The following is a 25,198-nucleotide window of genomic DNA, read 5'->3' on the forward strand; positions in this document are numbered from 1 at the left end:
GTAATTGGACAAATAAACCAAACCCAAACAAAATATTTTTATTTTCAATATTTTGTTGAGAATCCTTTGGAGGCAATCACTGCCTTACGTCTGGAACCCATGGACATCACCAAACGCTGGGTTTCCTCCTTCTTAATGCTTTGCCAGGCCTTTACAGCCGCAGCCTTCAGGTCTTGCTTGTTTGTGGGTCTTTCCGTCTTAAGTCTGGATTTGAGCAAGTGAAATGCATGCTCAATTGGGTTAAGATCTGGTGATTGACTTGGCCATTGCAGAATGTTCCACTTTTTTGCACTCATGAACTCCTGGGTAGCTTTGGCTGTATGCTTGGGGTCATTGTCCATCTGTACTATGAAGCGCCGTCTGATCAACTTTGCGGCATTTGGCTGAATCTGGGCTGAAAGTATATCCCGGTACACTTCAGAATTCATCCGGCTACTCTTGTCTGCTGTTATGTCATCAATAAACACAAGTGACCCAGTGCCATTGAAAGCCATGCATGCCCATGCCATCACGTTGCCTCCACCATGTTTTACAGAGGATGTGGTGTGCCTTGGATCATGTGCCGTTCCCTTTCTTCTCCAAACTTTTTTCTTCCCATCATTCTGGTACAGGTTGATCTTTGCCTCATCTGTCCATAGAATACTTTTCCAGAACTGAGCTGGCTTCATGAGGTGTTTTTCAGCAAATTTAACTCTGGCCTGTCTATTTTTGGAATTGAATGGTTTGCATCTAGATGTGAACCTTTTGTATTTACTTTCATGGAGTCTTCTCTTTACTGTTTGTTGACTTAGAGACAGATACACCTACTTCACTGAGAGTGTTCTGGACTTCAGTTGATGTTGTGAATGGGTTCTTCTTCACCAAAGAAAGTATGCGGCGATCATCCACCACTGTTGTCATCCGTGGACGCCCAGGCCTTTTTGAGTTCCCAAGCTCACCAGTCAATTCCTTTTTTCTCAGAATGTACCCGACTGTTGATTTTGCTACTCCAAGCATGTCTGCTATCTCTCTGATGGATTTTTTCTTTTTTTTCAGCCTCAGGATGTTCTGCTTCACCTCAATTGAGAGTTCCTTAGACCGCATGTTGTCTGGTCACAGCAACAGCTTCCAAATGCAAAACCACACACCTGTAATCAACCCCAGACCTTTTAACTACTTCATTGATTACAGGTTAACGAGGGAGACGCCTTCAGAGTTAATTGCAGCCCTTAGAGTCCCTTGTCCAATTACTTTTGGTCCCTTGAAAAAGAGGAGGCTATGCATTACAGAGCTATGATTCCTAAACCCTTTCTCCGATTTGGATGTGAAAACTCTCATATTGCAGCTGGGAGTGTGCACTTTCAGCCCATATTATATATATAATTGTATTTCTGAACATGTTTTTGTAAACCGCTAAAATAACAAAACTTGTGTCACTGTCCAAATATTTCTGGACCTAACTGTATACCGCACCATTGTGGTTTCCGAGCATTCAATGATTTGTAACTGTAAAAACAAGATAGTGACTAATTCACCACCAAAGTTTTCATATTGCCTTGCCAGTTTGCGTTTGTTCTGGACTGAAATAATGGCATATTACTGGAAGATTACTTTATTAGTCAAGTCCGGTTATATGACCTCTGAATTTGAGTCTCAAGGCAGGATGGGGAGAAAAGACTACCCAGTGCTGCGGTCCTGCTTGTGACGAGGAGGCCGGTAAAGTAATCTGTAACAGCTCCCAGTACATCGAGGTTTATTGTCTGAACGATAAGATGCTAGAAAATAGGACATCACATGCTGGTAATGGGCATGTGCAAATTTACATTTATTTACATCATGGAAATCAAGTAAAAAAGTATACATAAAAAAGGCTGATTAAAAACGCAATGGATGAGAAGTCAGCTCCAATAATGATCTGCAGCTGTGAAGAATTCCTTGGCTGTGTTCTTGGGTTATCAAAAAAATATGATTGGAAGTTTAAGAACCTTGAAATCACACTTCTATATAAATCGGTCAGTCTTTACAAAGGTACGCATTATATTATTGCCTAGGAAGATCTACATGAAAGAATTCTGGAGATTCAGGAGTAAAAGATTGTAGGAAAGTGGAGACAGTCGTGGCAAATAAAGAGTGTGCAAAAGGTAAAGTTCAATGGATGCATCCCGAGGATGGCTAACAAAAAGCAACAACTCTCTCATTCGTCAGCGCCGGAGAGAAGGAAAAAAAGAGAAGAAGCACGAGAAGTGTTAGGCCAAGGCCACACGGGGCACTACTGCGATGCTCGCATGACAATCTGCTCGCGCTGGCAGCACAGCAGGAGCCGAGTGTCACTGCGACTGCGGTCCGACTGTGCGAACGGACCTCAGCTGCGGGGAGCGGGCCGGTACTCAGGAGGGGCGGGCCAGCGCTGCGGAGGGGAGGGAGGGATTTATCTCCCTCTCTCCTCTGTAGTCGGCTATTGCCATTCTCGCTCTGCACGCACGGTACACCGGTGTACTGAGAGAGCAATGCGATTTTTCTCTTGGCCCATTCACTTGAATGGGTGCGAGAGAAAGTCTCGCATTACAATCCCAGCATGCTGCGATTGTTTTCTCGGTCCGATTAGGGCTGAGAAAATAATCGCTCATGTGTGCTGACACACAGGCTAGAATTGGTCCGAGTGGAAAGCGATGTTTTATCGCACTCCACTCGCACCAATTTTCTCGCCGTGTGGCTTAGGCCTTACTTTGCCAATTTTCTTATTGAAAAAAAGAGAAGACTGTTACATTATTAAAAACCCTCAAAATATTGTGACAGTGCAAAATAGAGACGCGGGAATCTAGAAGTCATCTGTATGTGCTAACAGGTGTATTGGTGAATTAAAGAAGAAGGAAAACGTTGGAAAGTGCAGGCATCACTGTGCCATGTTGAAAGGGGTTTTCTTCAGACTGAAATTGGTCCAATTTACAGCCACTTTCTGGCGCGTTTGTTTGGCAGAATCCAGACAGAACCTGAAAGGGAACAAGAATTCGTGAGGACACAAAATGGAGGCACTTTCCTCTCGTCATTTACGACATCTGTGTCATCATATTGTGACAGTAATGGAAAGAGAAATTAATGAGAACTATTACATTGTTCAAACCAATGGTTTTTATGCTTTAGTTTTTTTTCCTTCACTTCTATTTTGTTTTTCTATTGAACTTCCACAATTATTGTTTTTTTGGGTTTTGTTATCAATAGATTATAAATCATCCACAAATGGGAAGGTGTAGTTATTAACACAATTATGTCAGCCGAATGATCCTCTTCAATCAACTTTTACTGTCGAGAATAAACACTCGTCATTGAAATGCCAACAGGGGAGAGTCATGGAAATCGCAGGATGGTTAGACATGTTAATGATCCGTAAGGGGCGAGAAAATGGAAAACAAACATTTCAAAACATCTCGATTTTTTTCAGTATCAAGTACGAGTATTATGCACAGAGATACACGCACTTACGCACATGGTCATATTATCCATGAAGTAATTAATGGTTGTCTAAGGAATGCTGTGCTATACTGAGTGCTTTGGGGTACACAGATCATCAAGATCCGCTGCTGGCAGCTTCCTTTGCAATTTCTCAGATGTGCAAGATGTGAGAAGTCAAGAAGTACTGCGGGCCATGGCGACATATTCAGGCCATGCAGGATACTCACTGTAGCACAAGTACTATGCGGCTTGGTATGTAGTGGTGAAAATTGGCTCCTGGGACACTTTGATTTCGTTGTGGAAACAGTGGTTTGACCATTTCATTAATATAACACTGACAGTCATCTGGAGACCACTTGAGCAACGCCATGGAGTGTGGCGGCACAAGGGACAGTTGCTGACCTCCTCTAATTTCCATTAGAGGAACATTAAAAGTTTAGCGCTTCATTGATTATGTGGTGGTGCCGGTAGTACTGTTGTTTTTCCAAAGTGTCCCTGGAGCTGTTTTTCAACACGATACCAAACCACATGCAGCTCAGATTATTGTGAGCAGGCTGCGTAGCCTAAACAGGACACCATGGTCTGCAGCTTCTCTGAACCTCGCATGGAGCACATCTATGAAGTCTTTGGTGGGCAATTGCAAAGAAAGCTGCCAGAATCAGATATCGACAATGAGAGTGCACAAGTGCATTCAGTGCGGCAGAACATTCCTCAGACCATTAACCATCTCAAGATGTGGAAGTGCGTCTACTGCTCATACTCTCTACTGAAAAAAAAACAAGATTATAAAAATCAATTTTTTTTTATCATTTGCATATCAGTAACACATCCAACCCTCCTGTGATTTCTACAACTCCTTGATTTTCCTTCTTAGTGTTGTCAATTCTATGTTGAGGAGTGTATGTAATACATCCTGATTTGTTGTAGCTAGGAATATAGTCATATCACATGATATAAATCACATCACATTATATACCGTATTTTTCGGACTATAAGACGCACCTGACCATAAGACGCACCCTGGTTTTAGAGGAGGAAAATAAAATTTTAACCAAAAAATATGGTCATGACACACTGTTATGGGGCGAGGATCTGCTGCTGACACTGTTATGGGGGTAATATCCCCAAATTTTCTACTAAGGTACCCCATTCTGGTAAGGATCCTCCTGCCTTGTATATGATCCTGCTCATAATATACCCCCCATCCATCCTGCTCATAATATACCCCCCATCCATCCCGCTCATAATATACCCCCCATCCATCCCGCTCATAATATACCCCCCATCCATCCCGCTCATAATATACCCCCCATCCATCCCGCTCATAATATACCCCTCATCCATCCCGCTCATAATATACCCCCCATCCATCCCGCTCATAATATACCCCCCATCCATCCATCCATCCCGCTCATAATATACCCCCCATCCATCCTGCTCATGATATACCCCCATCCTGGTATATGGCCTGTATCCTGTGGCACAGAAAAAAAAAATAAACGTTTATACTTACCTTTCCTCACTCCCTGAAGCACCGATCTCTGTCTCAGCTGCAGCGCCGCTGTGTGGAGCCGTCACCGTTGTCTGCAGCATCGCGAATCGATGTCTTCCTGTCTGAGCCCGGTCAGCTGATCTGGTGGACACTAGCGGCGCGCACAGCGATGACGTCATCGCTGTTCGCGCCGCTAGTGTCCAGATCAGCTGACCGGCACAGACAGGAAGACATCGCGTGCTGCAGGGGGACGGCTCCACACACGGTGACGGGTGAGTGTACTGATTCACTGCTCCCCGCGCTGATAATGATGCACGGGGGGCAGTGAATACAGCCACACATGATCACTCCAGGCTGTAGTTGCCAGGGGTGATCACGGCCGGCTGTTAATTATGCGCGCACCCCCCCGCCCATCACCCCGCCCACCTGTCAGCTCCGGTTTCACTGAGGGAGGATGGGCGTGCATATGTAATGAGCGGGCCCACGTGGTCACGGCAGGCGCTGCTGCAGCCTGCTCGTGCCCCAGATGGCCCGCTCCACCCTCATTCCTGGCCGTAGCCCTATAGTCAGACCATAAGACGCACCCCCCACTTTCCCCCAACATTTGGGAAGAAAAAAGTGCGTCTAAAGGGTACTTTACACACTGCGACATCGCTAGCGATCTCGCTAGCGATGTGAAATTATAGATCGCAAGTGCGATTTTTCGAGATCACACATAGGTCATTTTACGCATGTGCGATCTCAAAAGATCGCACTTGCGATCTAGAATTTCACATCGCTAACGAGATCGCTAGCGATGTCGCAGTGTGTAAAGTACCCTTTATGGTCCGAAAAATACGGTAGTCATATCACACAAAAAAAACACATCTTGTTTTTTATACCTAACATCAGGCTCATTTTTTGTGCACCGATTTTACTTTCTTATTCAATGTATCTAAGGGAAGGTTGTGGAGTATCTGCAAGTGACATCAGGAGAGAAGATCAGATCTGGTAACTTTCCAGTGACAAGAGGGATCTTTTCTTGGTGCTATCACCTTTCATTAATTTAACCATATCATGTACTTGGGGGAAAAAATTCCAAGTGAGCTGAAATAGAGGAAAAAAAATGCAATTCCACCAAATGAACTTGGAAAATGACCTGGAACTATGATTCTTCGCGTCAGTACGGTACCCAGTGAACTTTAACATTTTTTTTTTGCACCTTACACCCACAAACGTAAAATGTATTTTATTGGGATTTTATGTGAGATTTGTGAAGTGTAAAGGAAGTAATACATGGCTTTCTAAATATTTCATTATACATCTGAAAATGACATTCATTTGTATTATTGTAGTTTGACACCTCCAAATAAAATCCAATTGCCTCCAGAAGTCAACTAATTAGTAAATCGAGTCTACTTGTGTGTAATTTATTCTCAGTATCGCTACAGCAGTGCTGTAAATGCCTTAGAGGTTTGTTTGAGAACATTTAGGATAAAACAGCATCATGAAAAACAAGTAACACACCATACAGGGATAAAGTGAAACATGGTGGCCATCATTTGGAAGACGTTGCTCTGATCAAATGAGACCAAAGTAGAACTTTTTGGGCTAAATGCAAAATGCTATGTGAGGCAGAAAACAAACACTGCACATCACCCAAAAAACATCATCCCCACCATCAAACATGGGGCGTAGCATCATCTTCCAGCAGGATAACGGCCCTAAATATACCACTAGAGCTAACGTGGAACGGTTTAGATCATGGCATATTCATGTGTGCGAATGGCCCCAGTCACAGTCCAGACCTAAATCCCATTGAGAATCTGTGGTACAACTTGAAAATTGCTATTCACAAACGCTTCCATCCCATCTCATTGAGCTAGAGCTATTTTACAAAGAATGGGCAAAAATTTCACCCATTAGATGTGCAAAACCCCAAAAGACTTGCTGAACACAAATGAACGCACAATATTCAGATTTGTATTTTCAAAATAGAAAAACATGTATATAATTTTCTTTACACTTCCCAAATCCTTGATACTTTGTGTTGGTATATCACAAATACATTTATTTGAGGGTATAGTGTGAAAAAAAGGGGGACAGGTTCATGGGGTATGAATACTTTTTCAAGGCACTACATGATATTTTTTTTTAAAACTTAAAACACTGCTGAAGAATAAAAAGAGTAATGCTTTCATTATTCAGCCAATGGACCTGTGTGAGGGCTTAGTTTCTTTGCATAAGCTTGAAGGTGTTGTTTTGGCTGAAATGAAAAGTGTGCATTCCATGTAACTGCAGACTGCCGAATTGGGACCATGCTCGATACACACATTTCCAATTTTCCTTGTGGGTGGGCAGAGAGAACTGAGGGAGTCGACTCGATTTGTGATACGTCGCACATTATTTTTCGGCAGTCTAAAGTCACACAGAGACTGTAGAGTTTTCAGTTCAGCCCAAACAGCCCCTTTAAGATGTCTTGATACCGTTCTAAGCTATATACAATATTTTGAAAACTTTTTTTTTTCTTTTTTTTTTTTAAAAAAAAAGGGAGCAAAGATTTTTTTTATAGCTTTTGCATTTCTAAAGAAATATTTTTTAAATTTGCTGACACTGACAACAGATTGACACCTTGCGATCCTGAGTGATTGACAGCAGCATTTAAAATGGTTCATTTCAGCAGAGGAAGCTGAATATGGTACGGGCTATGCCCTTCTCCATACACCGGACAAAAAGTGTTAAAAGGTATTAGAAAAACCAATATAGAAAAAAATATGCCCTTGTAAAAACATTTGTACATCACTTTATTTAGCAATTCACAATTGTTTTGAAAGGGAGGTTATCACTATACAATTACAATGGACGCTGTTCTGTTACACTGAAGAAACCTGCCCTAGATTGTCAATATGACAGGTGACATGAGCATGTGAAATACAAAGCGGTGCTGCAGTTCCCTGGAGATAGCTAGACAGAACGTGGTATTGGTCATCTTCAGGTCATAGCAGCCACTCGGCATTCAGCAGTGTGAGCAGTCTCTTCTTACTTCGTTACTCCTAGTGTCTGCAGCTTCCCAGCTAACTCTTCTGGTTTCTCTAGTATTAGATCAGAATATCCAGTGGAAGCACATCTTCCTGCACGCAAAGAGACAGTCTGGAGCTTCTACTGCACATGCTCATAGGCACCTTTCCTAACATCCTAGGACAGGTTTCTGTCCATGTAGCAAGTTGGCAGAAATTTTACTTCTACAGTTATTACCTCCTTAGATAAAACTATTGTGATTTGATAATAAAGTCATTTTAAAATTCATTTATAGAGATATTTTCTTTATTTCTTTTTCTGGAGAACCACTCTAGGATTTCCCACCACATTTTTCAAATTGAACTGGACACCATGTAATAGTGGCTGCAAATTGTACTACACTTTTTTTTGTCTTGTTTTTAATTTCTCTGTTCCATTGAGGAAATATGAGCAATCAAAGAATTTGGCACCTAATAAGTGAACACCCACTTGGACTTAAAAGTTAGTTAATTAGTTTTCACAGGGGTCATGTATTCTCCCTGTACAAGTTATCCAATCCTAAGAAATCAGCAACATAGAAGAAAAAGAACATGGCCACACCACAACTTAGGCGTCTCAGTGTGTGAGATGTAATGATATACTTGCTCTCCTGGTATAACCTCCTACATAATTAGAAAGTATAGCTGAGTTTAAAGCTGTCCCATTCCAAACACTTAACAACTCTCCTGCTCTGAGAGCACTGTCAGCTCTGCTGTAAAACATCAACTCTCCTGCTCTGAGAGCACTGTCAGCTCTGCTGTAAAACATCCTCTCCGCACGGCCTATCCAGAGATAAGTCACACTTACAAATGCTGTGCTAACGGCACCTTGAAATCCCGCTGCTGTGAGAACCAAGCTGGTTGCCATTACAGCTCACGCAGGAGTAGCTTATTGTGCTCTCACTGCAGAGTGAATTCAAACTGCCGGTAACAGAGCAGACACAAGTATGACACAGCTCCAGACTGGCAGAGTGAGCAAATGGGCAACACAGCAGAGCCGAGTGCAAGAGAGCTGATAGAAGATTTTGTAATTTGAGACAGCTAAACCAGACTTTGCCGTCCCCTACCCCCATATTAACTGAAAGGTAATACGTGTGTGCTCTAATCGCCCAACATTTTCTAATCATGCAGCAGCTTAGACCAGGAGATAAGACCTGTATTATTACATTTCACATACTGAAAATAAGAAACCTAAGTTCTGGTGTTTGTTCTGCCATCTATGGCAGCTAGATAATGCCATTCATTGTAGTTTTTTTTTTTTACAACCCCTAGAGGTTGTTGTTACCCTTTATACTGTTGAATTTCTTTTTATGCGCAGTGTATTCTGGGTAAAGAAATGCCCCATCTATGCTCAGAGGAAAGCCATTTTCTTCCTGAACTTGAGGGAAAAGACCTGTTGCCTTGTTCTCCTATCTTTACATTCTCGCCATCCCTTGTGTAATCCGGAGAGTCAGAGGCATATCACATGTGTTATTGTGTTGGAATCTTAGGTAGAAGACTATGCATTAAATGCATTGTACATTGTAATTCTATATTTGAGTGCTGTTCCTGTTCTGCCTATGTAGATAAGATTCTGTATGGTGTGCACCTTTGCCCCAGTTTCTCATTAGAACTGCATCTTATGTATTGTTATGCTATGTTATCACTGTACTTGCACTGTACTGACTGTGAACACTTTCTTGTTATAGTTTTTACCCTTATCCGTGTCTTCCGTATACGCCGTATATTCTGCAATCAAGTTCAGGTTGCCAGCTAATAAATCAATACTACTGAACTCCTACAGTCTGTTTATTGGAAATGTTAACGAGGGTTTAACTGTATGCCAGATATTCACAGCATTACGTGAAAGAAGGCAGAACAGTGTTGGTGTGTGTTTTTCTGCTGTGTTGCTGCCTGCTTGCTTATGATTGAGCAGACAGTGAGAAGTACACGCCTCTTAAAAAAAAAAAAAAAAAAAAAAAGATACATGATGACACTATTTGGATTTAACAAAAGTTACACATTAGGTGTCAAATACTCTGAATACTAATATGGCCCCAACAGAGACAAAATTAAAAATAAAAAAAAAACAACATTGTATTCTACTCTGCAGACACTATTTTCAGTTAACCCCTTAACGACCCATGACGTACTGGGTACGTCATGGATCGTGTGCCGGTAAGCCCCGCCCCCTGCCGCCGGCGGCGTTCCACGCACATATCAGCTGTTATCAACAGCTGACATGTGTGCCTGCTAGCCGCGGGTGGAATCGATTCCACCCGCGGCCATTAACCCCTTACATTTCGCTGCCAAAATCGCCACCATGACAGTCACTTACCCCGCCCCCACCGGAAGTCACGTGACATGCTAACGTAACTTTCGGCGGTTGCCATGGTAGCACAGGGTCATGTGATGACGCCTGTAGCTAACATGACTCACTTCCTCTCAATGCCGGAATACAGCCGGCATTGAAAGTGAAGCAGCAAATCTGCAGTTCTCAGCTCTGTAGCTGAGATCTGCAGATAGTGCAGAGCGATCTGATTGCTGATCGCTATAGCCCCCTAGGGGGACTAGTAAAATAAAAAACTAAAAAAAAAATAAAAAAACCTAAAAGTTCAAATCACCCCCCTTTCACCCCATTGAAAATTATAGGGTTAAAAAAATAAAAAAATACACACATATTTGGTATCGCCACGTTCAGAAATGCCCGATCTATCAAAATATAAAATCAATGAAACTGATCAGTAAACGGCGTAGCGGCAAAAAAATTCCAAACGCCAAAATTACGTTTTTTGGTCGCCGCAAATTTTGCGCAAAATGCAATAACAGGCGATCAAAACATAGCATCTGCGCAAAAATGGTACCGTTAAAAACGTCAGGTCGAGACGCAAAAAATAAGCCATCACTGAGCCTCAGATCCTGAAAAATGAGAACGCTACGGGTTTTGGAAAATGGCGCAAAACGTGCGCCACATTTTTTGGACAAGCTCGTGAATTTTTTTTAACCCCTTAGATACAAGTAAACCTATACATGTTTGGTGTCTACAAACTCGCACCGACCTGAAGCATCACATAGATACCTCAGTTTTACCATATAGTGAACACAGTGAATAAAATATCCCAAAAACTATTGTACGATCACACTTTTTTTGCAATTTTTCCGCACTTGGAATTTTTTTGCCGTTTTCCAGTACACTATATGGTAAAACTTATGGTTTCATTTAAAAGTACAACTCGTCCCGCAAAAAACAAGCCCTCATATGGCAAGATTGATGGAAAAATAAAAAAAAAGTTACGCCTCTCGGAAGAAGGGGAGCAAAAAACAAAAACGCAAAAACGGAAAGTGCCCGGGGGCTGAAGGGGTTAAACATGAAAAATTGGTGAATGGTCCTCTTTAAAGACGCTCATTAAAAAACAGTGTTTTTAGGGACAGGGCCAAGTATTTTTGTGGTAAAAACCTTACCCAGAAGTTTTTATGGAATATGTCAATATGGAATCAATACCGCACCACAAAATGTTTTGGGTTTTTTGTATTTCCTTTAATTTCTTGTGATTTTGGTCAGTGATTTTTTCAGAATGCAGCACACTCGGTCTGGCATTTTTTTTAATGTTTATTTCATAGGCTTCCTTATAAGAAAATAAACCAACACTTATCTGAACTTTCAAGGATCTTCTTAGCGAATTAGATGAGTATGACATGGGGCCTCAACTCTATTTTAGGTTACCAATATAACTTTCTAAATTCTTTAACACATAATCATCCTCACCTTTTAAAATACTCTACTTCCCTGTCAATCTCATCCATTTCCATGCCATCTAAATCTTTTGGAAGGAACACGTCATCTAGAAAAAAAAGAAGACAACACAACAGATAATTTGCATTGAGTATCCACTGCATTTTTCTTTCTAACTGTTCATGAATTATAGAAGAACCGGAGCATAAAGAATCACAGGGGAGACATCCAACATAGTAAAAGAAATATCAAATTGAAAAAGTGAGAAAACTATGTATATAGCCTTCACTTTCCACAGCTAGGTAACAGATTAAGTCTAAGGTTATGTTCACACGTTGCTTTTTTGCTGCAGCAAAACCTGCTCTTTACAGTAAAGAAGCCCCTTCCAAAAAGCAGGTTTTTCTGCATCATTTGCCTACAGTAATGTTTCACTACAGTTAGTTTCATTCATCACAAAAGCAGTAAAAAACATTGCGAAAAACTAAGCAAAAAATGCCGCAGTATCTGCACTTACTGCTTTCAATGGTGAAAAAATGCTGGAAGAATTGCCATGCTGCTTTTATTTTTGAAGAGCAGAGTACATTCTGAACGCTGCCTTACAATAGGTGACCATAGGCAGCCAAGAAAGATTTTATTTTAGCCTAACCCCATAACTTAAACTGTACATTTTTGTCATACATTGATAAGGAATATATGAGGCTGGCTCAGAAACTAAGCTCGCTTCATACCAGGTAGATGCTGACTGTGTTACACAGCTGGCATCTACCTGTAACTGTAGAAGGCTGATCTTACTCCGATAGCTCAGTTTCACAATTTAAATGCTACTGTAAATCTCTGGATGAAGTAAATGATGTAATTCTCCCATTGGCTCCCTTCGAAATGATCACAAGGAACCACTGTGCTACTATGGCCTGCTGAAGGCTTCCTCGTCACTGCTATCCCGGCCCTCAACAGGAGAGCCTCAAATTCACTACGTACTGCAAGAATGTGATATTGCGGTATAGAGTATTAGCAAGCAAATGATAGCAAGCTCTAGTCTCATAAGGGGACGAAAATAAATTAATCATGCCCTCGTCATATTAAAATATAAAAAAAAAAAATAATTTGGTATTGACCCCTTAAAGGGGTTCTCCCACAAGAAGGGAATTTTGTTTACTTACCGTAAATTCCTTTTCTTCTACCTCCAATTGGGAGACCCAGACAATTGGGGTGTATAGCTACTGCCTCCGGAGGCCACACAAAGTATTACACTTAAAAGTGTAAGGCCCCTCCCCTTCTGGCTATACACCCTCCCGTGGGATCACGGGCTCCTCAGTTTTAGTGCAAAAGCAAGAAGGAGGAAAGCCAATAACAGGTTTAAAGACAAATTCAATCCGAAGAAACCTCGGAGAACTGAAACCATTCAACATGAACAACATGTGTACCCGAAAAAAACAAAAATCCCTAAGAAAACAGGGCGGGTGCTGGGTCTCCCAATTGGAGCTAGAAGAAAAGGAATTTACGGTAAGGAAACAAAATTCCCTTCTTCTTTGTCGCTCCTAATTGGGAGACCCAGACAATTGGGACGTCCAAAAGCAGTCCCTGGGTGGGTAAAAGAATACCTCGTGATAGGGCCGTCAAACAGCCCTGTCCTACAGGTGGGCAACCGCCGCCTGAAGGACTTGTCTACCTAGGCTGGCGTCCGCCGAAGCGTAGGTATGCACCTGATAATGCTTGGTAAAGGTGTGCAGACTCGACCAGGTAGCCGCCTGGCACACCTGCTGAGCCGTAGCCTGGTGCCGTAATGCCCAGGACGCACCCACGGCTCTGGTAGAATGGGCCTTCAGCCCTGAAGGAACCGGAAGCCCCGCAGAACGGTAGGTTTCAAGAATTGGTTCCTTGATCCACCGAGCCAGGGTGGATTTGGAAGCTTGCGACCCTTTACGCTGACCAGCGACAAGGACAAAGAGTGCATCCGAGCGGCGAAAGGGCGCCGTGCGGGAAATGTAGATCCTGAGTGCTCTGACTAGATCCAGCAAATGCAAACTTTTCTCAAATTGATGAACTGGATGAGGACACAAGGAAGGTAATGTGACATCCTGATTGAGATGAAAGGGGGATACCACCTTAGGGAGAAACTCAGGAATCGGACGTAGAACCACCTTGTCCTGGTGAAACACCAGGAAGGGAGATTTGCATGACAGCGCCGCTAGCTCGGACACTCTCCGAAGAGACGTGACCGCTACTAGAAAGGCCACTTTCTGTGAAAGACGAGAAAGGGAAACATCCTTCATAGGCTCGAAAGGCGGCTTCTGGAGAGCAATTAGAACCTTGTTCAGATCCCAGGGCTCTAACGGCCGCTTGTAAGGAGGGACGATATGACAAACTCCTTGCAGGAACGTGCGTACCTGAGTAAGTCGTGCTAGGCGTTTCTGAAAAAATACAGATAGCGCTGAGACTTGTCCTTTAAGGGAGCTGAGCGACAAACCTTTTTCCAACCCGGATTGCAGGAAGGAAAGAAAAGTAGGCAATGCAAAAGGCCAGGGAGAAACTCCCTGAGCAGCGCACCAAGATAAGAATATCTTCCACGTCCTGTGGTAGATCTTGGCGGAGGATGGTTTTCTAGCCTGTCTCATGGTGGCAATAACCTTTCGAGATAATCCTGAAGACGCTAGGATCCAGGACTCAATGGCCACACAGTCAGGTTCAGGGCCGCAGAATTCAGATGGAAAAACGGCCCTTGAGACAGCAAGTCTGGTCGTTCTGGTAGTGCCCATGGTTGGCCCACCGTGAGGTGCCACAGATCTGGGTACCACGATCTCCTCGGCCAGTCTGGAGCGACGAGGATGGCGCGGCGGCAGTCGGCCCTGATCTTGCGCAGCACTCTGGGTAACAATGCCAGAGGTGGGAACACATAAGGTAGCCGGAACTGTGACCAATCTTGAACTAAGGCGTCTGCCGCCAGAGCTCGGTGATCGTGAGACCGTGCCATGAAAGCCGGGACCTTGTTGTTGTGCCGTAACGCCATCAGGTCGACGTCCGGCATCCCCCAGCGGCAACAGATCTCCTGAAACACGTCCGGGTGAAGGGACCATTCTCCTGGGTCCATACCCTGGCGACTGAGGAAGTCTGCTTCCCAGTTTTCCACGCCTGGGATGTGAACTGCGGATATGGTGGATGCTGTGTCTTCCACCCACGTCAGAATCCGTCGGACTTCCTGGAAGGCTTGCCGACTGCGTGTTCCACCTTGGTGGTTGATGTACGCTACCGCTGTGGAGTTGTCCGACTGAATTCGGATCTGCTTGCCTTCCAGCCACTGCTGGAAGGCTTGTAGGGCAAGATACACTGCTCTGATTTCCAGAACATTGATCTGAAGGGTGGACTCTTCCTGAGTCCACGTCCCTTGAGCCCTGTGGTGGAGAAACACTGCTCCCCACCCCGATAGACTCGCGTCTGTCGTGACTACCTCCCAGGATGGTGGTAGAAAGGACTTTCCTTTCGACAAAGCGGTGGGAAGAAGCCACCACCGAAGAGATTCCTTGGCCGCCTGAGAAAGGGAGACGTCTCTGTCGAGGGACGTCGACTTCCCGTCCCATTGGCGGAGAATGTCCCATTGTAGTGGACGGAGATGAAACTGCGCGAAAGGGACTGCTTCCATTGCTGCTACCATCTTCCCTAGGAAGTGCATGAGGCGTCTCAAGGGGTGTGACTGGCCTTGAAGGAGAGATTGCACCCCTGTCTGTAGTGAACGCTGTTTGTCCAGCGGAAGCTTCACTATCGCTGAGAGAGTATGAAACTCCATGCCAAGATATGTTAGCGATTGGGTCGGGATTAGATTTGACTTTGAAAAGTTGATGATCCACCCGAAACTCTGGAGAGTCTCCAGCGCAACGTTCAGGCTGTGTTGGCATGCCTCTTGAGAGGGTGCCTTGACAAGTAGATCGTCCAAATACGGGATCACAGAGTGACCTTGAGAGTGCAGGACTGCTACTACTGCTGCCATGACCTTGGTGAAGACACGTGGGGCTGTCGCCAGCCCGAAAGGCAGAGCTACGAACTGAAGGTGTTCGTCTCCTATAACGAAGCGTAGAAAACGCTGGTGCTCTGGAGCAATCGGCACGTGGAGATAAGCATCCTTGATGTCTATAGATGCTAGGAAATCTCCTTGAGACATTGAGGCGATGACGGAGCGAAGGGATTCCATTCGGAACCTCCTGGTTTTTACGTGCTTGTTGAGCAGTTTTAGATCCAGAACGGGCCGGAATGACCCGTCCTTTTTTGGCACCACAAACAAGTTGGAGTAAAAACCGTGACCCTGTTCCTGAAGAGGGACGGGGGTCACCACTCCTTCCGCTTTTAGAGTGGACACCGCTAGCAGCAGAGCATCGACTCGGTCGGGAGGTGGAGAAGTTCTGAAGAAGCGAGTTGGAGGATGAGAGCTGAACTCTATCCTGTACCCGTGAGACAGAATGTCTCTCACCCAACGGTCTGTGACCTGTGGCAGCCAAATGTCGCCAAAGCGGGAGAGCCTGCCACCGACCGAGGATGCGGAGCGAGGAGGCCGAAAGTCATGAGGAAGCCGCCTTGGTAGCGGGTCTTCCGGCTGTCTTTTTTGGGCGTGACTGAGTCCGCCAAGAATCTGAGCTCCTCTGATCCTTTTGAGTCCTTTTGGACGAGGAGAATTGGGACCTGCCTGAGCCTCGAAAGGACCGAAACCCCGACTGTCCTCTCCTCTGTTGGGGTTTGTTTTGTCTGGGCTGAGGTAAGGATGAATCTTTACCCTTGGAGTGTTTAATGATTTCATCCAAGCGCTCACCAAACAGTCGGTCACGAGAAAATGGCAAACTGGTTAAACACTTTTTGGAAGCAGAATCTGCCTTCCATTCTCTTAACCACAAGGCTCTGCGTAAAACCACGGAGTTGGCGGACGCCACTGCCGTACGGCTCGTAGAGTCTAGGACAGCATTAATCGCGTAAGACGCAAATGCAGACATTTGAGAGGTTAAGGGTGCCACCTGCGGAGCAGATGTACGTGTGACCGTGTCAATCTGTGTAAGACCAGGTGAAATAGCTTGGAGTGCCCATACGGCTGCGAATGCTGGAGCAAACGACGCGCCGATAGCCTCATAGATGGATTTCAACCAGAGCTCCATCTGCCTGTCAGTGGCATCCTTAAGTGCCGCCCCATCTTCCACTGCAACTAAGGATCTAGCTGCAAGCCTGGAGATTGGAGGATCCACCTTGGGACACTGGGTCCAGCCCTTGACCACTTCAGGGGGAAAAGGATAACGTGTATCCTTAAGCCGTTTGGAAAAACGCTTATCCGGATAAGCGTGGTGTTTCTGGATTGCTTCTCTAAAGTCAGAGTGGTCCAGAAATACACTTAATTTACGCTTGGGATACCTGAAATGGAATTTCTCCTGCTGTGAAGCTGTCTCCTCCACAGGAGGAGCAGGGGGAGAAATGTCCAACATTTTATTGATGGACGCTATAAGATCATTCACTATGGCGTCACCGTCAGGTGTATCCAAATTGAGAGCGGTCTCAGGATCAGAATCCTGATCAGCAACCTCTGTCTCATCATACAAAGAGTCCTGCTGGGACCCTGACCAGTGAGATGAAGTCGAGGGCCGCTCATAGCGAGCTCGTTTAGGCTGTCTGGGACTGTCGTCCGTGTCAGAGCCATCACCCTGGGATGTAAGTGACACCCCCGGATCCCGGAGCTGTTCCAACTGAGGGGGACCAGGGAGCAATGAGTTAACAGTGCCCATGGCCTGAGTTACTGGTCTAGACTGCAATGTTTCAAGAATTTTAGTCATAGTCACAGACAATCTGTCAGCAAAAACTGCAAACTCCGTCCCTGTCACCTGGACAGTATTCACAGGAGGTTCTGCCTGGGTCACCTCCAGCAGAGGCCCCGGCTGAGCAAGTGCCACAGGGGCCGAGCACTGCACACAGTGGGGATCAGTGGAACCTGCCGGTAGAACAGCCCCACATGCGGTACAAGCAGCATAGAAAGCCTGTGCCTTGGCACCTTTGCTTTTTGCGGTCGACATGCTGTTGTGTCCTCTGAGTAATCTAGGAGGGTATATAGGAGAGAATCACCGCGACCGTACAGTGCAATGTATAGCTGCAAGCATAAAATACAAATATACACTTTGGCACCAGTGGGGGTCAGCCCTTGAGGGCAGCTTACCGCCCGCTGAAAAGCGGGTGTGTGGGCACCAGAATCCCGTGTCTGGGTCTCCCAGTCTCCTCTCTCCAGCTCAGACTGCACACAGGAATGGCTGCCGGCGTCCTGTGAAGAGGGGCGGACCGTGGGCGTGCCTCAAACAAAGTGCGGGAAACTGGCGTCCCACTGTGCCCAGTGTGAGGGCTGGAGTATGCAAAGCAGACTCCAGCCCTCTGCGCTGACGTTCTGTACAGCGTCCCGCCCTTCCCCTGACTGGCAGGCCTGGGGTCGGGAACGAAACGAAACTAGGCCGCAAAAAGCCGGGGACTCGAGTAATAAGAGCGGCCGTCATATATGCACGGCCAGCGCGGAAGTCCCCGGCGCACCACAAGTCCCAGCCACGCCGCAGCGACTGACAACAGCGGCCGGCGCGGCAGTTTCAAAGGCATGTCCCCTCTCAGCAGAGCTGTAGATAGGAATGGCACCAGCGCGCAGCGCTGTTGTCCCCGGCGCACTAACACACCCAGCAATGCTGCGGTGTGGGCGCGATACATACGGGGACACAGAGTACCTTGACGTAGCAGGGCCTGTCCCTGACGATACTCAGCTCCATATCCAGCAGAGTCTCCAGGGGCTGTGGATGGAGCACGGTCTCAGTGCCTGGAGACCGGTAAAATCCCACTTCACCCAGAGCCCGAAGGGGGATGGGGAAGGATGCAGCATGTGGGCTCCAGCCTCCGTACCCGCAATGGGTACCTCAACCTTAACAAACACCGCCGACAAAAAGTGGGGTGAGAAGGGAGCATGCTGGGGGCCCTAGTATGGCCCTCTTTTCTTCCATCCGACATAGTCAGCAGCTGCTGCTGACTAAACAGTGGAGCTATGCATGTATGTGTGCCTCCTTCGCACAAAGCATGAAAACTGAGGAGCCCGTGATCCCACGGGAGGGTGTATAGCCAGAAGGGGAGGGGCCTTACACTTTTAAGTGTAATACTTTGTGTGGCCTCCGGAGGCAGTAGCTATACACCCCAATTGTCTGGGTCTCCCAATGAGGAGCGACAAAGAAAGTTAATTTTAAAGTTGATTTAATCAATAGATCTTGTAATATTAATAACTTCTATAATTGGATGGGTTTAAAAAAACATGTTCCTGTGCTAAGATAATATAATATATGTGTCCCTGCTATGTACTGCGCAGTGGTAGAGTCTGACCGTACAGGGACGTGGTCTGATCATACCACCGCTCCTGGGCCGGGGAGGATACAGACATTACAGCATGGGATCACAGATTAATCTTTTTGTGAGATAAAACATTTCCATTTTTTAAAAATATTTTACCTCAAAAGAAATAATTATTTGTGATCCCGTGCTGTAATGTCTGTATACCTTTGCATCCTCCCTGGTCCAGGAGCGGTGGTATGATCAGACCATATCCTGTACAGTCAGACACGGTCATTACACAGTACATAGCAGGGGCACATTTATGAGATTATCGAAGCACAGAAAAAAAAAAAGTTAATGACATCCAATTGTAGACGTTATCATTTCAAGAGCTAATGATTAAAATTAACTTTAAAATTAACTTTGTTCATGGGAAAACTCCTTTAAGGATTGTTTTTTCCCTCCCCTTATTCCAAGAACGATACATTTTTTATTTTTCTGTCTATACACCCACGTAGGGTTGGTTTTGTACAAGTTGTAATTTTGAATGACACTATTTTTAATCACATCATGTAATGTACTGTAGTTTTCGGACTATAAAGACGCACTGGACCATAAGACGCACCTGGTTTTAGAGGAGGAAAATCGGAAAATAAAATTTTAAGCAAAAAAATGTGGTCATTACACACTTATGGGGCGAGGATCTGCTGCCGACACTATTATGGGGCTAATGTCCCCAAATTCTCTACTAAGGTACCCCATCTTGGTAATGATCCTCCTACTTTGTATATGATCCCCATCCTTGTATATATGTCCCTCATCCTGGTATAGCCCCCATCCTGCTACATAGCCCCATCCTGCTACATAGCCCCATCCTGCTACATAGCCCCATCCTGCTACATAGCCCCATCCATGTATATGCCGCCAGCCTGCTATATACCCACATCCTGCTATATACCCACATCCTGCTATATACCCACATCCTGCTATACACGGTCTGCAGAATTATTAGGCAAATGGGTATTTTGATCACGATACTTTATACATGTTGTCCTACTCCAAGCTGTATAAGTTTGAGAGCCCACTACAATTAGGTAAATCAGGTGATGTGCATCTCTGTAATGAGGAGGGGTGTGGTGTAATGACATCAACACCCTATATAAAGGTGTGCTTAATTATTAGGCAACTTCCTTTCCTTTGGCAAAATGGGTCAGAAGAGATTTGACGGCCTCTGAAAGAAGGGAATTTTGTTTACTTACCGTAAATTCCTTTTCTTCTAGCTCCTATTGGGAGACCCAGACAATTGGGTGTATAGCTTCTGCCTCCGGAGGCCACACAAAGTATTACACTTTAAAAAGTGTAACCCCTCCCCTCTGCTATACACCCTCCCGTGCATCACGGGCTCATCAGTTTTGGTGCCAAAGCAGGAAGGAGGAAACTTATAAATTGGTCTAAGGTAAATTCAATCCGAAGGATGTTCGGAGAACTGAAACCATGACCCAAAAGAACAATTCAACATGAACAACATGTGTACACAAAAGAACAACAGCCCGAAGGGAACAGGGGCGGGTGCTGGGTCTCCCAATAGGAGCTAGAAGAAAAGGAATTTACGGTAAGTAAACAAAATTCCCTTCTTCTTTGTCGCTCCATTGGGAGACCCAGACAATTGGGATGTCCAAAAGCAATCCCTGGGTGGGTAAAAGAATACCGCGATAAAAAGAGCCGAAAAAACGGCCCCCTCTTACAGGTGGGCAACTGCCGCCTGAAGGACTCGCCTACCTAGGCTGGCATCTGCCGAATCATCGGCATGCACCTGATAGTGTTTCGTGAAAGTGTGCAGACTCGACCAGGTAGTCGCCTGACACACCTGCTGAGCCGTAGCCTGGTGTCGCAATGCCCAGGAAGCACCGACGGCTCTGGTAGAATGGGCTTTCAGCCCTGCAGGAATCGGAAGCCCAAAAGAACGGTAGGCTTCAAGAATCGTTTCCTTGATCCACCGAGCCAAGGTTGACTTGAAAACCTGAAATCCCTTACTCTGGCCCGCGATAAAGACAAGAGCGCATCGGGCCGGCGCAGTGGCGCCGTGCGAGAAATGTAGAGCCGGAGTGCTCTCACCAGATCTAATAAATGCAAATCCTTTTCACATTGGTGAACTGGATGCGGACCCAAAGAGAGTAAGAAGATATCCTGATTGAGATGAAACGGGGATACCTTAGGGAGAAAGTCCGGGACCGGACGTAGAACCACCTTATCCTGGTGAGACACCAGGAAGGGGGCTTTGCCTGACAGCGCTGCTAGCTCAGACACTCTTTTGAGTGATGTGACTGTCACTAGGAAGGCTATCTTTTGCGAAAGGCGAGATAGAGAGATCCCGCATCGGCTCGAAAAGTGACTTCTGAAGAGTCGTCAGCACCCTGATAAGATCAGAGGGTGCTAACGGACGCTTGTAAGGCGGGACTATGTGGCCAACCCCCTGCAGGAACGTGCGGACCTGCGGAAGCCTGGCTAGACGCTTTTGAAAAAACACGGAAAGCGCCGATACTTGTCCCTTGAGAGAGCCGAGAGACAAGCCCTTGTCCATTCCAGATTGAAGGAAAGAAGAAAAGTGGGCAAGGCAAACGGCCAGGGAGTAAACCCTGAGTCAGAGCACCAGGATAAGAGGATCCTCCAAGTCCTGTGATAGATCTTGGCGGACGTTGGTTTCCTGGCCTGTCTCATGATGGCAATGACGTCTGGAGATATCCCTGATGACGCTAGGAGCCAGGACTCAATGGCCACACAGTCAGGTTTAGGGCCGCAGAATTCAGAAGGAAAAATGGCCCTTGAGACAGCAAGTCTGGTCGGTCTGGGAGTGCCCACGGTTGACCCACCGTGAGGTGCCACAGATCCGGGTACCACGATCACCTCGGCCAGTCTGGGCGACGAGGATGGCGCGGCGACAGTCTGACCTGATCTTGTGTAACACTCTGGGCAGTACTGCCAGAGGAGGAAATACATAAGGCAGTCGAAACTGCGACCAGTCCTGAAGTAGCGCGTCTGCCGCTAGAGCTCTGTGATCCGTGGACCGAGCCATGTATGCCGGGACTTTGTTGTTGTGCCGAGACGCCATTAGATCGACGTCCGGCGTTCCCCAGCGGCAACAGATCTCTAGAAACACGTCCGGGTGAAGAGACCATTCCCCTGCGTCCATGCCCTGGCGACTGAGAAAATCTGCTTCCCCGTTTTCTACGCCCTGGATGTGAACTGCGGAGATGGTGTAGGCTGTGGCTTCTGCCCACAGCAGAATCCGCCGACTTCTCGGAAGGCTTGACGACTGCGTGTGCTGCCCTGGTGGTTGATGCACGCAACCGCCGTGGCGATGTCCGACTGAATTCGGATCTGCCTGCCCTCCAGCCACCGCTGGAACGCCTTTAGGGCTAGATACACTGCCCTTATCTCCAGAACATTGATCTGAGGGGAGGACTCTGTCGGAGTCCAGGTTCTCTGAGCCGAGTGGTGGAGGAAGACCGCTCCCCACCCTGACCGACTCGCGTCCGTCGTGACCACAGCCCCGGCTGGGGGCCGGAAGGATTTTCCCTTCGCCCAGGAAGTGGAAAGAAGAGAGACGTTCTTGTCTAGGGACGTCGACCTCCTGTCCCATTTGTGGTGTCCGATAGAAGCGGACGCAGACGAAACTGCGCAAGGGAACTGCCTCCCTTGCTGCCACCATCTTCCTTAGAAAGTGCATGAGGCGCCTCAAGGGGTGTGACTGGGCCCGAAGGAGAGAGTGCACCCCTGTCTGTAGTGAACGCTGATTATGCAGCGGAAGCTTCACTATCGCTGAGAGAGTATGAAACTCCATCCCGAGGTTGATGCTCTGGTGCAATCGGCACATGGAGATAAGCATCCCTGATGTCGATTGATGCTATGAAGTCCCCTTGTGCCATCGAGGCGATGACAAAGCGGAGAGATTCTATCCGGAACCGTCCGGTTCTCACATGTCTGTTGAACAGTGTGAAGTCCAGAACGGGGCGGAATGATCCGTCCTTTCTTGGTACCACGAACAAGTTGGAGTAAAAACCGCGACTACGTTCTGGAAGGGGAACAGGTAACGCAACTCCTCCTGCCTTCAGAGTGTTCACCGCCTGAAAACGTGCATCAGCTCGCTCGGAGGGCGGAGATGTTGTGAAGAAACGAGTCGGAGGACTAGAACTGAGCTCTATCCTGTAACCGTGAGACAGAATGTCTCTCATCCAACGGTCTTGGACATGTGGAGACCGCTCCCCTGACCTGGACCGCCATGCAGAAGAGTTTCTCTGGCTCTTCTGTGGCCTGTTGGACGATGAGATGGGGACCTAGCTGAGGGTGCTAAGGTCTCTTTGGTATGGGCTGGGTAAGCACGAGTCCATTCCTTTGGAGTGCTCAATCGATTCATCCAATAGTGCGCCAAACAATCGGTCGCCAGAAAATGGCAAACCGGACAAGAGCTTCTTGGAAGCAGAGACTGCCTTCCATTCTCGTAGCCACATGGCCCTGCGGACTGGCACCGGATTGGCGGATGCTACCGCTGTACGGCAAGCCGAGTCCAGGACAGCATTCATGGCGTAGGATGAAAATACCGACGCCTGGGACGTCGAAGACGCTAATTGCGGAGCAGAGTATGACCGCATTAATCTCAGACAGAGCAGCTGAGATAGCCTGGAGTGCCCACACTGCTGCAAAGGCTGGGGCAACGGACGCGCCTATGGCTTCAATAGATGAATTTCATTAGGAGCTCTATCTGCCTGTCCGTGGCATTCTTGAGCGTTGAACCGTCAGCCACTGCTACTACGGAACTAGCCGCCCGTCTAGAGACTGGAGGGCCACCTTGGAACACTGAGCCCAGCCCTTAACCACGTCAGAGGGGAAGGGATAACGTGTGTTATTAATGCGTTTAGTAAAACGCTTGTCCGGGAAAGCCCTGTGCTTCTGGACAGCATCTCTGAAGCATTGAGAGCCACGTCCGGACAGAGTCCTGGGCTGCGACCTCCGCCTCATCCTCTAGAGAGTCCTCAAGCTGAGACTCTTGATGAAGTCGGGGAAGATTCTAAGCAAGCCCGCTTAGCCGGTCTGGGACTGCAGTCCGTGCCGGAGTCCCCCACGTAATAACTAGAGGTCCCCCCAGGAGTCCGCTGCGTCGCGGACCGAGCGGGGCCTGTGTGCGATCCCGCAGTGCCCGGGGCCCGTGTAAGGGGCCGGTCTGGGCTGCAAGCTTCTAGTATCTTAGCAGATGTGAAAGTGACTCAGAGAGTTTTTCAACAAAAGCTGCAAACTCTGTCCCTGCCGTCTGGTCAGGGGACTCACATGGCCCGAGCAATGCTCACAGTGATCACTGAGTATGTACCGCCGAACTGTGAAAATGCATACAATATTATATATATATATATATATATATATATATATATATATATAGCCCGATGGAAAGAAGCCACCTGGCTTCCAGACCGCTCAAGCAGTGTGTGCTGCTTAAAAACATGGCTGTCGGCGTTTACAGGGGAAGAGGGGGCCGTGGGCGTAACCCCAAAAGTGCGGGAATCTGGAGTCCCGGAGTGAAAAGTGAGGGGGGCGGAGGACAGCCAAGTGTGCTCCAGCCCTCACTGTCGGCGTCAGACCGACCGTCCCGCCCCTCCCCCTGACTGGCAGGTCCGGGGGCGGGAGTTTAAGGCACTAGGCCGCAAAAGCCGGGGGCTAAAGTTAAAAACCTCGGCCGGCCAGAAGGCGCGGTCGGCGCGGTAGTCCCGTACTACCCCCGCAGTCGCCGCCAAGTCTGAGGCCAAGGTGCTCCATGCACCGTCCCTAAGGGGACACTGAGTACCTGTGCGGGGATCTGTGCCATAGAGTGAATAGTGAGGGGGGCGGAGGACAGCCAAGTGTGCTCCAGCCCTCACTGTCGGCGTCCGACCGACCGTCCCGCCCTACCCCCTGACCGGCAGGGCCGGGGGCGGGAGTTTAAGGCACTAGGCCGCAAAAGCCGGGGACTAAAGTTAAAACCGCGGTCCCGGCGTCATACCAATCACTGCAGTCGCTGCAGCGTCTGAGGTCCAGGTGCTCTATGCACCGTCCCCAAGGGGACACAGAGTACCTGTAGATGCAGGGCCCTGTCCCTGATGATACTCAGTCTCCTGTCCGTCAGATACCCTCAGGGGCTGCGGAGGGAGCCCGGTCCCAGTGCCTGGATGACCGGATAGGATCCCACTTCTC

At 47.1% G+C, this 25,198-nt stretch overlaps 1 protein-coding gene across 1 annotated transcript in view; it reads right to left on the reverse strand.

Moving 5' to 3' along the window:
* Nucleotides 1-1,316: 1,316 nt before the first annotated feature.
* Nucleotides 1,317-25,198, reverse strand: part of FAM193B (family with sequence similarity 193 member B) — a 112,732-nt gene continuing 88,850 nt past the window's right edge. The window contains exons 9-10 of the mRNA XM_075344522.1: nucleotides 11,702-11,777; nucleotides 1,317-2,969 (exon numbers count right to left, since the gene is read on the reverse strand). Coding sequence (XP_075200637.1) covers nucleotides 2,873-2,969; nucleotides 11,702-11,777 — 173 coding nt within the window. The 3' untranslated portion in view covers nucleotides 1,317-2,872. The remainder of the gene's footprint in view (nucleotides 2,970-11,701; nucleotides 11,778-25,198) is intronic.

The sequence above is a fragment of the Anomaloglossus baeobatrachus genome, chromosome 4 (assembly GCF_048569485.1).
Source record: "Anomaloglossus baeobatrachus isolate aAnoBae1 chromosome 4, aAnoBae1.hap1, whole genome shotgun sequence".
Taxonomy (NCBI): Eukaryota; Metazoa; Chordata; class Amphibia; order Anura; family Aromobatidae; genus Anomaloglossus; species Anomaloglossus baeobatrachus.